The 13,781-nt window shown below is 37.8% G+C and overlaps 1 protein-coding gene and 1 non-coding gene across 6 annotated transcripts in view; both read right to left on the bottom strand.

Moving 5' to 3' along the window:
• Nucleotides 1-13,488, bottom strand: part of LOC126947384 (putative ankyrin repeat domain-containing protein 20A5) — a 35,879-nt gene extending 22,391 nt beyond the window's left edge. For all 5 annotated transcript variants that reach the window (XM_050778041.1, XM_050778042.1, XM_050778046.1 and 2 more), the window contains exons 1-6: nt 12,929-13,488; nt 8,336-8,450; nt 8,000-8,173; nt 3,957-4,063; nt 2,765-2,902; nt 92-147 (exon numbers count right to left, since the gene is read on the bottom strand). In XM_050778041.1, coding sequence (XP_050633998.1) covers nt 92-147; nt 2,765-2,902; nt 3,957-4,063; nt 8,000-8,173; nt 8,336-8,450; nt 12,929-13,131 — 793 coding nt within the window. In that variant the 5' untranslated portion in view covers nt 13,132-13,488. The remainder of the gene's footprint in view (nt 1-91; nt 148-2,764; nt 2,903-3,956; nt 4,064-7,999; nt 8,174-8,335; nt 8,451-12,928) is intronic.
• On the bottom strand, nt 1,243-1,349 carry LOC126947386 (U6 spliceosomal RNA). Its single transcript, XR_007723056.1, has one exon. It is a non-coding gene; the product is annotated as a U6 spliceosomal RNA (small nuclear RNA).
• Nucleotides 13,489-13,781: the final 293 nt, after the last annotated feature.

The following is a 13,781-nucleotide window of genomic DNA, read 5'->3' as shown; positions in this document are numbered from 1 at the left end:
ACACTACCTTAATCTTACATGTTACTTTTCATTTTCTTATCAAGAGCAGGACCACCAAGAGAAATAAGAAATTCACTATCAGAAGTCTTACCTGGTTTGTCATTTTTAAGTATCTTCTTTTTATGTTCCAAAATTTGTTGTTTAATTCTATGTGTACAAAAGTAATAAATAAAGTTGTTATTTTAACACTGAAATAAAAAATATTTACCAAACATATTAAATTCTAAAACCATTTAAGGCAATATCAGACCTAATATCAGAATTTTAATATCCCATACACTTCAAATTTTTAAAACCTTACAAGCTTATTAAAGCTTATAATTAAAGAATAAAAGAAAGGGAAGTACTCATAAATGGAGGGAGGACAGCTCAGTAAATTAATTCTAGTTAGCTGGACATCATGCAAAGTGTCCTGCACTCAGAATACATCCTCGCTCTGTAACCAATAGGTATTTTCTTTTCAGACAAGTTGCTTCTCATAGGCTCCATGGTTTCTTCTAAAAAATAAGGACTCTGCTACCTTAGGAAGATGTAATGAGATTACATGTTTAAATGTTCAGAGAAATAGTAAAGCAATGGAATAATTTCTTCTTGAACTTGATTCCTGAAACCATTTTGGAATCCCAAATAAAGCTTGGTGTAGGTTTTCTATAAGTTCTAATATTCAAATGTTGCAGTATTCAGAAGATGTTATTTAGTGCTAATTTTGGTTATTAGTTGTATTCATTGTGGCTTGTAATTCAGGGAATCTTACCTAATTCATAACTTACTGCAAAATTTATATATATATTCTCATTAAAATGGATTACCTAATTGTCTCCCATCACTGAGTTCATCAATCACACCAAGGGCAGAAAACTAATAGGTGTCAAAACCCGGCTTGGACAACTACCACTCCTTCTCTACCTCCTCAAACTCTGAGCCAGCAGATCCATGCCAGGATGCTGGATCTCCCCGGTCCTCTCCAACTAACAGAAAAGACAGAACCCTGCTGTGATTGTTTTTCGGTTCCATGAAGGAAAGGCAAGTGGACATTTTTTCATTTCCAAGACATGTACTAACAACATGTAACATCCCCTAAATATTACTCAGCTCTGTTCTCCTTTCAGAGATCACTGGACATCAATATTTTCATAGTGATAATCACAATTTCAATATTGGGGGGTCTCCTGTTTTGGTTTCACTCACACTGCTTCCTAGGAGCTACTCAACAAACAGTCAAATGACCTTCCTGGGACTATGCAAAATATGGAATGCTTTCTGAATCTGTGTGCCATCCCCAGGCAGCAGCCATGCTTATCTGCTCTGTATTGATCCAATTTTAAAATATGGGCTGTGGAAACAAGCACAAAGGCCTGTTTGATACACAAATACTCATGAGTCATGGATGAGGCTTAGCTCGGGTAAATCCAACTCACTTACTTTAGATTCTGAGAATTTTATTGAATGACTTCCTGTGAGGTGGAATTTTAAAATATATTTAAAATTTGAGGAAGAGCTGCGAGTAGCCCAAGAGATTTTCATGATTATAGAGACACATTGCTAGAGGGGCCAACCGCAAGTTTGATCCCACTACTTGCTGGAAAGATAACATGGAACCTTCTGCTATCTAACCAAAGCTTCTACACAGGATATAAAAAGCCTCAAGGTACAGATCTGATAGCAAAAGGGAAAGGGAACGCTGATCTCCCTGCAACATTGTTTGAACATCCCTGACTGTGGAGAACAATCCCAACTAATAGTGGTTAAAGAAAAGACAAACATGGCTTTCAAAGGATAACATACCGTGAAGGCCTAGGCTAAGTCTAGCTAAGAGGTGGGCTCCAAATAAGATTTTTAGTGTAGGGCAAGCATCAACTTTCTCAGTATTTGTGTGGGTAAAGCTAGGAGGCCTAGCTGGCAGAGCAGGGTGCTGGGAACAATGACTGACCATAAGTACATAAACTAATAAACACCATAGCTTTGAACTCTATATATGAATCACCATGAAAACTAGGGGGTCTGCATCAGTGAAGGCAACTTGGTGGCAAAGGTCAGTCATTATCAGATTGCAGGATGGGTTACAATGGCAGCAAAACAGCAAGCAAGTCCATGGAAACAACAGAATGATCAGAACGGCCTTTTTTCCCGTTCTTCTGACTTGTAAAGAAAGATTGTCTTCCTTGAACTTAGGGAACCCCTTAGCTTCTTGGAAAATTCAAAGAAGGAAGACAAAGGAGACAGCCCGAGGGGACAATCAAGATTTTCTGCTAAATTGGACATTTCAAGACCAATAACTAATTAGAAAAGTCAGGCCAGGCATGGTGGCTAGCATTTTGAAAGGCCGAGGCAGGAGGATTACTTGAGCTCAGGAGTTCGAGATTAGCCAGGGCAACAAAGTGAGACCTTGTCTCTACAAAATAATAATAATAATAATAATAAGAAGAAGAAGAAAAAAGAAAAATAAAAAAAGAAAGAAAGGAAAGGAAAAGAAATCAAAGATGTGGCTCTTTTTATCCCATGCATGGGGATTATACTTAGAATAAAATGGACAACACTGAGGTCACTGGGAATAAAGGTGTTAAAAATCCTGAAAAAATCTTGCACTCTACTTTGAACTAACCTAGACTGCTGCTTGATTTCTGGCTAAAAGTAGACTAACTCATTGCTATTTCAAACCATCTGAACCAAACTATGAACTCTTATCTAATGTATAAGATAGAGTAGTTGCAATTATTTTAAACTTCAATTTAGTATCAACTGGTCTTTTGACATACACACTTACTTTGTCAAATGATGAGAAGTAGCGTAATCTTCTGCATCTCGTCCACACATGTCTTGAGTGAAGACATTAATATTTTGCTTAAGAAGGATGTTGACAATACCTGGTGAGTCATAGTGCACAGCAAGCATGAGGGCCGTTCTAAAATAACAAAGAAATAACTCCACTCAAGAACTTTAATAAAGACTTTTTTAAACAGTTAGTTTGAGACACTTTACCAATTTCATATCCATCTGTCAGTGTAGACGTAATAACCATTTGCATGTACTAGCTTGGGTCTATAAGCATCTAGGGTGCTCAAGCGTTCATCTTTGTAAATTATCACCAAGGCTAAAAGAAACGGACAGCAGGGAAGCCTCTTGTCCCACTGGCGTGTGACATAATACAAGTTGCTAATTTATAGTCCTTTGATGGCCAAGAAACTGTGCTGAGGTCAGTCATCTAAAGTAGGCAAAGATTTACATGAAGATTTCCCCATTGCTTTCCTACTCTGATATATTGTAATTGTAATCAGCTAGGGGTCAGATAAGAGTTATCTGCGGGCTGAAAACAACAACAACAACAATAATAATAATGACAATAGCAGTAGTCATAAACTAAAAGTCCACATTTTAAAAATTAAAAAAACTGTCCAGGTGCAGTGACTCTTGCCCGTAATCCCAGCACTCTGGGAAGTCAAGGAGAACAGATCATGAGCTCAAGAGATCGAGACCATCCTGGCCAACATGGTGAAATCCCGTCTTTACTAAAAATACAAAAATTAGCCGGGCATGGTGGCGCACACCTGAAGTTCCAGCTACTTGGGAGGCTGAGGCAGGAGAATCGCTTGAACCTGGGAGGTGGAGGTTGCAGTGAGCCAAGATCACACCACTGCACTCCAGCCTGGCAACAGAGCTAGACTGTATCTCAAAAAAAAAATTAATAAAACGAATACAAAACCCTTTAGCTAATAAAAGATTACAGTAACAAAAACATCCGATTATAAATAACAAATCTCATAAGAGAAGATTAATCCTACTATATACTGTTCTTTATGTGACTCAGTCTAAATATTTGTGGTCTACCTGATTATTTGTGGTGACATTTTTCACTGTATGCCAATAATTACACTAATCTTATTAATATTTCTGACTTGAGTGACTATTACCACTCTAGAATACGCAGGCTTTTATTTTTTAAAAAAGAACTACTGTACCGTCTCAGCCTATCAACGGCATGTACACTTGCTTTGTTTCTCAATAGAAATTCCACCATTTTCTCTTTCTTGCAAATAATAGCGAATAAAAGTGGGGTATTATTGTCCTATAAGACAGCAGAAAAAAATTAATAATTCACAAAATTACATATTTATGAACTGAACTGAAAATCTTCTCTAGGATTCTTTGAACTTCAACATACAATATAGAAAGGAAGTAAATGAAAAGCAGTCCCCTCCTTCTCACTCCTCTGCGCTTTCTGATGTGCTGCTCTTTGCCTTGCAAACAACCCTCCTCTGTCTCCCCAGATTAACTGTGGTCATTGCCAAAATTCACTGTAAACATTTACCAGTCCCAAGAATCCTTGCCTTGATCACAGCACTTAGCATGCTACATTGTAATCATTTCATTGTTTCCCTCTGAAACCAAGAGCTTCTTGAGGGCAAGGGCTGTATCTTTTGTCTCTATAGCCCCAAAACCCTAAGACATAGTAGCAAATATTTTAAGTTTTTTACATAAATTAATGAACTAAATTATTCTCTCTAAAGCAGTGTTTCTTAAACTATATTCCAAAGAATATTTGCTTTAGCAGAAGTATAATACCCCAAGAGAAAGACTCCATGACCTTCTGCATTTGCGAAGTATTACAAAATTGTATCTTACATCCAATAATCAAGAACTCTCTTGAATTTTACCTAATCCCCATTTCACAATACTATTTGTGGCAAATATTAACATTTAAGGAATTAAGAGTTTCAGAGAAACAGTTGCCAGAGCTTCCCAATACAGGTGGAGGATTCCTCTGGGTGGTACAAACTTGCTTGATTCACTTCTATCAGTGGTGTCAGGATGCCAGACGCCAATGTCAGGCACTCCTGCTCCAAAGGGGTCACTATGGAAATGAACTCTGAATTAAGAGAGATTGGCTTCAAATGCACTTATTTGCCTTATAAATAGTCCATGGTTTTTTTCCTAATACAAGAGAATAGATTTTTATCTTTACTGTTAGAAAGCTCAGTATGTTCTGTGTAAGAGAGACAGGTTTAAAAAACTTAAGAACAAATATTTGAAAAACCAAAGCTCAGTAAGAAATACTATTCTCAATTATAATGGTAATCCCAGGACACTAATGCAGCTCTACTTTTTAAATCCATTTTTATTGGCTTCCACTTAAATGGCTATTTAAAATTGTTTTTCATTTTAGGCAAAATATAAATCTGAAATAACAGCATAATGGCTTATCAATAAAAGTTCTCATACTGATCCATATGAATTATTTCTGGCATAATAAAACCAGTAAGTCACTTGCATTTTTAAAGGAGGGTGCTGAGGACAAAGATATAATATCTGCAATATTCATAAATTATCCAACTATAACCAGCAATAACCTAAAAAGGCTTCTAGGCATTCTTATGGGCAGATAATTATTTCTGGTATATATAAAGAAAAGGAGTTTTAAAAACTTCTAAATTCTAAAATTCAACTCCATAACAGAGGAATTTACATACTCCATAGACTATATATTACAAACAAATCTACACACTGACTTCAAAATCTTGAAATCTTCATCAAAATATACTATAACATAGGAGTTGTAAACTCAAATACTTACAAGGACAAAGGAAGGTTACCAGAGTAAGGGAAGTACTGAGGTGGGCACAATAGCAAACTGGAGAATAAATGCCTTCTATAAAGGGGCAATCTCTGCACAGCAGACCAAACAGTGATAGAAACTCAGGAGACACCAGATTTGACTTTTTGGGATAAGCCTGAAGTCCAGATTTCTACACAAGTCTTCTAAATTTTACATGTTGATTCAACTTATAGAGGCAAATAAACAAATCTGTGTACCACATTAGAATATAGCCCTTGCTTTTTTATATTTACTATAAATGCATTATGAAATGGTTGTGTATAATCCAAGTATTTGCATGTAAAGTATTTTCTTTCTCTAGTATCATATGTTTTACCAAAATATGAGGTGCTTGTATATAATAAAAATTGCTAAAAAGACTCATAATACCTGCTTCAAGAATTTTTCTAACATTTATTCATTTAAAATATGTTTGTATATAATTTTCCCAGATTGTTAACCAAATAGATCATTGGTTCATAGGACTGCTAAAACTAAATTATTAAAAGAATTCCTATTTGTATTCTTATTAACTTCATGGATTTCAGTGTTTAAAACTGCCATTTTGGTTATGATAAAGCTCTATACAACTAACAAACATACTGAGATAGTTCATAATACAACTTCAACTAAAAAAAAAGAGTTTAGGATTTGCTACTATTCTAATTGAGAAAGCCCAACTTGTAATGAAAATTTGTTGACACATAATCACCTGCATGGTGACTAAGAGACAACAAATCCTGACAGGGTCAGCCCCTACTTATTGAAAGATTACCCATAAGCAAATTTCTAAAGACTCTCTGAATGGTAGTGAATGATTTGTGGATGGAAGGAATGGTGTTATTCTGTCAGCTGAGGGATGTTGCCAATAATATTTCCTTTCACTTCCCAGTCACAGATGTAGAGAAAGACAGATAAGTCAGGGTAATATCATCAAACAGAAGAACTTTGAAGGATGTGGCACCTATCAAATGCCAAGTCTTCTAGAGATTTCTTACATTTTTGAGATACAGAAATTTATATATTGCACTTATCTATTCTGGGATTCTTAATCAGGAGTGTATCCGAACCTTGAAGGTTTTTTTAATTGGGTTTTTTTTTTTTTTTTCTTTTTCTACAATTGTTGTTAGAGACAAGAGTCTCACTATGTTGCTCAAGCTGGATTCAAACTCTTAGACTCAAGCTGGAACTACAGGAACATGCCACTGTGCCCAGCTTCAAGTAAACATTTTTAAACATGTTCAGGCCTTATTAGGTCTATTACATCAAAATCTTCAGGGGAAAGACTATGGTTGTAGATTTTTAACAAAATGTCCTCAGGTCACTGTAATGCCCAATTCTGAGAATTAGTGTAGCAGACAATCACTTCAGTCACATCTCTCACCCACATGGCTAATGCCCTTTATCAGTCAGAGATGTGACCAAAAAGATAAAAGGGTAAGCGATAGAGTCATTTATTAAAACTCCAGTTAATTTTCCTGGGTATGGCTAGAACAGGGACAAGTAAACTCAAAATCCCACTTGATTTTGCTATTTATAAGCTCCTTATCTCCCACTTTTCCACCAAGACATTCTAGATTTGAGAGGAGTCTTTAGACTCTTATCTAAGTGGCAGTTTCTGCCAGGATGGGCAATAAGTCAGTAATAGTTTGTTCCAGCTTCTGCTGAAGTTTTTCTCACTTCGTCACCACATATTCACTGCCAATCTGGTTTCCTCAGAGTCCTCCTAAAATTAATCTCTAGGCGAGTTTCAACTCACTCACTCTCTTTTTCAAACCGAAAATTATTAGACCCAAAGCTAAAGAGCACCTTGTCTCAACACATAAACTAGAAGAACAACAAACTAAAAACAACAACAATAACAACAACTCTTCCTCGCATTTTCCTTCATTACCTGATTTCCAAGTGACCTGCATATTTCTGATTGCTCTCCTTTTCCCTTCCCATTTTTCCCTGAGAAATGATACGTCAGTTTTTCAGAAAATTAGCAGCAGCAGCAACATGTCCATTTATTGTAAGTTGCTTTAGTTTTGTTTGAGTTTTAAAATAAAGCCTATTTCCAGGGCATATTTTCTTTCCTGTGTTGTTTTACACTAATTAAGAAAAAAAAAAAAAAAAAAAAAAAAAAAAAAAAAAAAAAAAAAAACCCTGCATAGAAAAAAAGTTGAAAAGGTTTTACCTTTAACAAATTTGCAAATATTTTCCAAAGCGCATTTTATAAAGCTGTGCCCTTGAATGCTTCTTTAAAAGTATCAATATTTAAAACAAAATCTTATGCAATTATTTCAAAATAACTTAATTTACATTTGCATTCGGGGAATGGTTGAGCTTCCAAATATAAAAAAAATGACCCTTACCTATGTCAATGATAAAACAAATATTTTTGAAAGAAAGTTGATTGATCTATACCTTGTCCAGTGCTTCAATATTTGCACCATGGGAAAGTAGTTTTTCTGCCAGTGAGGTGCTCTCACTGTACACAGCATAATGGAGAGCAGTGTTGCCGTAGATATCCTTAAGGTTTGGATTGGCACCATGTTCCAGCAAAATAACGGCACAAGCCTCTTCCTGGCAATGGATAGCCTGTCAGTATTAGACCAAGAAACAGATTGTAAATTCTAAGAATTCAAAATACACATTCCACAGGTTTCACCAACTAGTTATATTTAAATGAGATCAATTCATTTTAATTCTATATATGTAAATCAAATCCATGTCAGGCTAAAAGAGTTGGCTCTAATATACCTGTATCAAGGGCGTTCTGTTTTCTTTGTCACAGATATCAATCTGGCACTTTCTGTTGATCAGGAGAGTTACCACTTTCTCATGGCCACTGGCACAGGCCAAATGTAGAGCAGTTCTACAAGAGCAAGAGGACTTTTTAGGAAACGGTAGTGCAACATCTCAAAACATACCATCATTCATGTCATTGTAAAAATTGAATAGCATGTTTTTCCTCTGCCTTCAAAACAAATACTTAATTTTTTTGAAGAAAGTGCAATGACAACAGCAGCCTATTTGAATAGAAAGAGCTCAGTCTGTAGATTCAGTTCAACTAGGGCTTGAGTCCTACTTTAAACGCTGTCACTTACCAATTATTGCTTAGCCTTTCTGTGCCTCAACTTCTTCATCAATAAAGATGACAATAGTAGCTATCTCATAGGACACCATCGTGATGCTTAAATGAGAAGCTATGTGAAGTATTTAGAATAGTTCCTACAACAGCTCAATAATTGTAAGATTTTTGTTTTTTGAGACAAAGTCTCACTCTTTTGCCCAGGCTGGAGTGCAATGATGTAACTATACCTGGAACTCCTGGGCTCAAGTGATCCTCCATCCCCAGTCTCCTGAGTAGCTGGGACAACAGATGTGCACCAGCATGCCCAGCTATTTATTTAAAAATGTAGAGTAAGAACCTCACTTTGTTACCCAGGCTGGTCTCAAACTCCTGGCATCAAACAATCTTCTCACCTCAGCCTCCCAGAGTTCTGGGATTACAGGTGTGAGTCACTGCACCCGGCCAGATATTATAATTGTTAGTATTACTACTACTTAACAAAAGCATTTTAATTAGGTAGAATGACACAATTATACCTACTTTGCAGAATGGCTTAATGAGTAGGTCACATTTTAACAACTCTGACATTGGAATGCCACTTATAATTCATGATTTATTATAACTCTAACTGGTAGCATTTTAAAAATTATTTTATTGATATATAAAATAGTGGAGCATCACACAATCCATGAGACCTTACATTAAGTAGAATATGGTAACTCAGCACTAGGGCAGTTCCAGGCATGTAACGGAAACTGAAATACATTTCAGTTCTTAAAGGGACTATGGGGAAAGAGCACCGAAATAACAATCATGCATTTTTTAAACAAATTAATTCTTTGATTTTCAAACAACTTGAAGTCAAAGGAAACTCATGAGTCAAATGAATTTGTATGGCTCATTTTATTCAATTCTTATACTTACAGAATATATGTAAATAAGACTTTCCAATGATTAATATTAGGATTTAAAACTGATAAACTTTTGAAAGGGCAGTTCAAAGTTATCTTCTACCATTTTCTAACTTCAGAAATGCTTTTGTTTGAAAGGTGGGAGATAAAGTTTCAAGGAGATGAAGTCCCAATATTCCTATTGTAAATCTCTCAGCTTGTGCAGACAGGGCAGGTAAACATGAAGTTTTTAAGGATAGAAGGGTCCTGAGAGATAGTAGAGTATGTCTGCTACATAACAGGTACTCAGGTTATGCTTGATGCATAAATGGAATGAAATAATGGATAAATATAGCTGGGGAGTTCACTATTTTTAAATAAACTCCTATAAAGCAATATTTTTGCAATAGTAATTATTTATATGTGTTATTTTTTATTTTTAAAGAATACAATTAAAATGAAATGATTAATCTACCATTGTTTGAATAAATGGAATGAGTATATAAGAAAAACATGTGCATAATAAAATATATAGATAATAAAATCTGGAAACACAGATAAAAACATTCCCTTCTTACTTCTGAAGACGCTAAACATTCAAAGAAGATAACATTACACACAATAATGATAAAAAGTAGAAAGCGAGAAATTATTTTTATCAGTGCAAGATTCATATTTCTCTCTTCCCAAGGATGATTCCATTAATACTAAACTTTTACTAGAAGTTTTGTACATGCTCACTGCAGCAATCACAGATAAGAAAAAGGAAAAAAAAAACACTTTACTTAAAATGCAAATACTCGCAGGGCGCGGTGGCTCACGCCTGTAATTCCAGCACTTTGGGAGGCGGAGAAGGGTGGATCACGAGGTCAGGAGATTGAGACCATCCTGGCTAACACGGTGAAACCCAGTCTCTAGTAAAACTGGGTGCTGACGAGTTGATGGGTGCAGCAGATCAACATGACACAAGTATATATATGTAACAAACCTGCACGTTATGCACATGTACCCTAGAACTTAAAGTATAATAATAATAAAATTAAAAAAAAAAAATTAGTCGGGCGTGGTGGCAGGCGCCGGTACTCCCAGCTACTCGGGAGGCTGAGGCAGGAGAATGGCGTGAACCCGGGAGGCAGAGCTTGCAGTGAGCCGAGATTGGGCCACTGCACTCCAGCCTGGGTGACACAGCAAGACTCCATCTCAAAAAAAAAAAAAAAAGCAAATGCTCAGAAATTACAAATTTTATCATATTTGGTACTTTTTTTTTTTTTTTTTTTTTTTTTTTTTTTTTTTTGCTAAAACAAGACCATAGTATGTTTGCGTATATATAATTTAGCTATTTTTTTTTCCTCGCTGGCTATAGCAAAATACATCTTGACACATCAACTTACTTCTATACCTATTGCCACCTTCAATGGTCACATATTATTCCATCCTATGGATGCAACTGAAATTTATTTATAGGATCCATTCTCTGGGTTCTTTTTAAAATAAGTTCCGTGAAAACTAAAGTGCATGTATCTTTATTTCCTAAGGGCATCTTAGTATAATGGAATTGATGAGTAAAGAGCATACACATTTTTTAAATGTAGTACTTACCACCAAATTATCTATTTGAAAAGTAATCAGCAACTTAAACTTTTAAGTAGCAGTATAAAACATCCTCACAAATATTGTGGATAGAAAACTGTTTGATTCCTCTTTTAAATTCTTATACCAGAAATGAGAAGGATTTTTTCCTATATACATAAGTAACTTGTAGATCTGGGGAAAGGTACTTTGCCCACTTTTACAGTGTTTGATGATTTGATTTGAAAGAATTCCCTGTAAAATGAAGATGTACTTTTCATCGAATGTGTATTATAACTTTTCATCTAATGTATATATATAACTGATATATATAACATATATCTGGAATATATATGGTATACATATCAGTAATATCTATATCTTATCATATATAATGAACAATATAGGCTGGGTGTGTGGCTCACACCTGTAATCCCAGCATTTTGGGAGGCCGAGGCAGGCAGATCACTCGAGGTCAGGAGTTCGAGACCAGCCTGGCCAACATGGTGAAAGCCCCTCTCTACCAAAAATACAAAAATTAGCCAGGCTTGCTGGCACCTGCCTGTAATCCCAGCTACTTGGGAGGCTGAGGGAGGAGAATTGCTTGAATCCAGGAGGTGGAGGTTGCAGTGAGCCAGGATTGTGCCATTGGACACCAGCCTGGGCAAAGAAGCGAGACTCTGACTCAAAAAAAAAAAATAAAAGAATATAATGAATTCCCTATAAAATGAAAACATACTTTTCATCTGAAAAAAATATATATAATATATTAAATATTTTTCAAGTAAGCTCTCTTTTATTTTGTTAACTTTTTTTCTGAAACATAGTTTTAATTTTTAGTTTGCTAAATCAACCTTCAGAATGTCTGCTTACGAGGTCGTTCTTAGGAAGGCGTTTGTCAACATAAAATGTACCTGTAAAATAAGCATTTGTATTTTTCTTCTGGTACTTTACTCATTTGCACATGTAAACATTTCAGTCTGTATTCCATCAGGAACTCATGTTTGTGACATAAAATTTCATTAGTTTTCTTCAAACAACAGGCACTTTTTCATTAATAATTCATCCTTTCCTACTCATCAATCCTTACGTATATCTTACATAATTTCAATGATTCTGGGTTTCCTATTCTGTTCCATGCATCTGTCTTTTCAGCTGTTAGCAAACAATTAATTGTAGAAATTAATAGCACATTTTGCTATCTAGAGGAGCAAGTGTTTTTTTACTCCATTATGAGATTTAAAAAAATGTCATCACAGTAGTGAAAGACAGCAGGTGTCATACAAAAATGTTAAAACCTTGGTATTTTCATTCGGTCTATGTAAAACTGACAAACAGAGAAAGAGCTCACATTTTGAGAAAAATGTTCCTTTCCATTCAAAAACACAGAACCCACCTCCCACTTCCAAGTTGCTCTCTAAGAACCTTCAGTAAAGAAGCTACCTACACAGGTGGATACGGATGTAAAACGGACAGTTTTATCTGAGAACTTTTTGCCTACTGAAAATCACTCATGGTATTTTTGATAGGGGAATTAGTTCTCTCATTAGGCACCTCCTATAATGTATACAAACCATGTTTTAAAGGTGTTCCTTAAAAATAACAACACCGTATATGCTTAACTTTGTGAGTTAAATCACTCAAATTCTCCACCAATTGCTCCAGCCAGGGAATTATGTCGGATGGAAAACAGCTGAGGGTCCGCTTGGCTTCGCCCTCAGAGGGTGCCCGGCGCCCTCCAAGGCCCAGTCCCAGGGGCTGCGGGGAAGCCGGGCCTGGGGACCCCCTCCCACCCCGGACTGAGCCCCCGCTCCCCGCTACCTGTGCTGCTTGTCCAGGGCATCCAGGTCGCCGCTCCTGCGTGCCAGGCAGCGCTCCACTTCCGCGGCGTCGCCCTTGACAGCCGCCTTGTGGATCTTCTGCAGTTCGGAGTCCCGGATTCGGTACCCGGAACCGGTGTAGACGTGGTCTATGGAGCCCAGGACCGTCTGGCCCCTGCGGCTCCCGAAGCCGAAAAACTTCATGGTAGTGAATTCTTCTCAGACCCCCAACCACCGACCGGCTCTTGAATGGGGGCAGCTCCCTGTCACCTTTTCACCACCCCCCACCCGCCCCTGCCGACCCAGCCCCAAATCCAACCCCAAGTCCCGATCCAACCCCAAATCCGCGATCCAACCCCCAGTCTGCGATCCCAAGTCTATGATGTACTCCAAAATCCGAGATCCAGCCGGGTCCACCACAGCCTTCAGCAGCGACACTCGCAGCCTCCGACCTCTCAGACCCAGTGAGCCTCGCAAAGCCGTTGGGCGCGCGCCTGCACCGCGGTGGCCGCCCGGCTCCCGGAAGCCGCTCCCTGGCTGCGCGCGCCGGCAGGTGGGGCTGCAGCTCCAGGCGGGTGCCACTAGGCTCGCGGGTTCTCCTGGGCATCCCCGGGCGGCCCCAGGATCCTAGGCGGGCAGCCAGCCAGGCCTGAGGAGGAGGACTTGTATGGCCTTGCGGCCGCCCCGCTCCTCCTCCGCAGGGAGATCGGGTGCTGGCGAGGGCACTCAGAGGCCACCGGAGTGGCTTTGCAGATAGCCTGGCTTCACGCTGAGGCTCTGGCCCTGGAGTCTGTGTGGCTAGTGTCCGGTAGTGGAAAAGGCATGGAGAGTCAGGGGCTGCTCCTTCCTCCACC

This window comes from Macaca thibetana, unplaced genomic scaffold (assembly GCF_024542745.1).
Source record: "Macaca thibetana thibetana isolate TM-01 unplaced genomic scaffold, ASM2454274v1 unplaced_scaffolds217, whole genome shotgun sequence".
In the NCBI taxonomy this organism is placed as follows: Eukaryota; Metazoa; Chordata; class Mammalia; order Primates; family Cercopithecidae; genus Macaca; species Macaca thibetana.
Note: the sequence above shows the minus strand (reverse complement) of the source record. Positions and strands in the feature narration are given on the sequence as shown.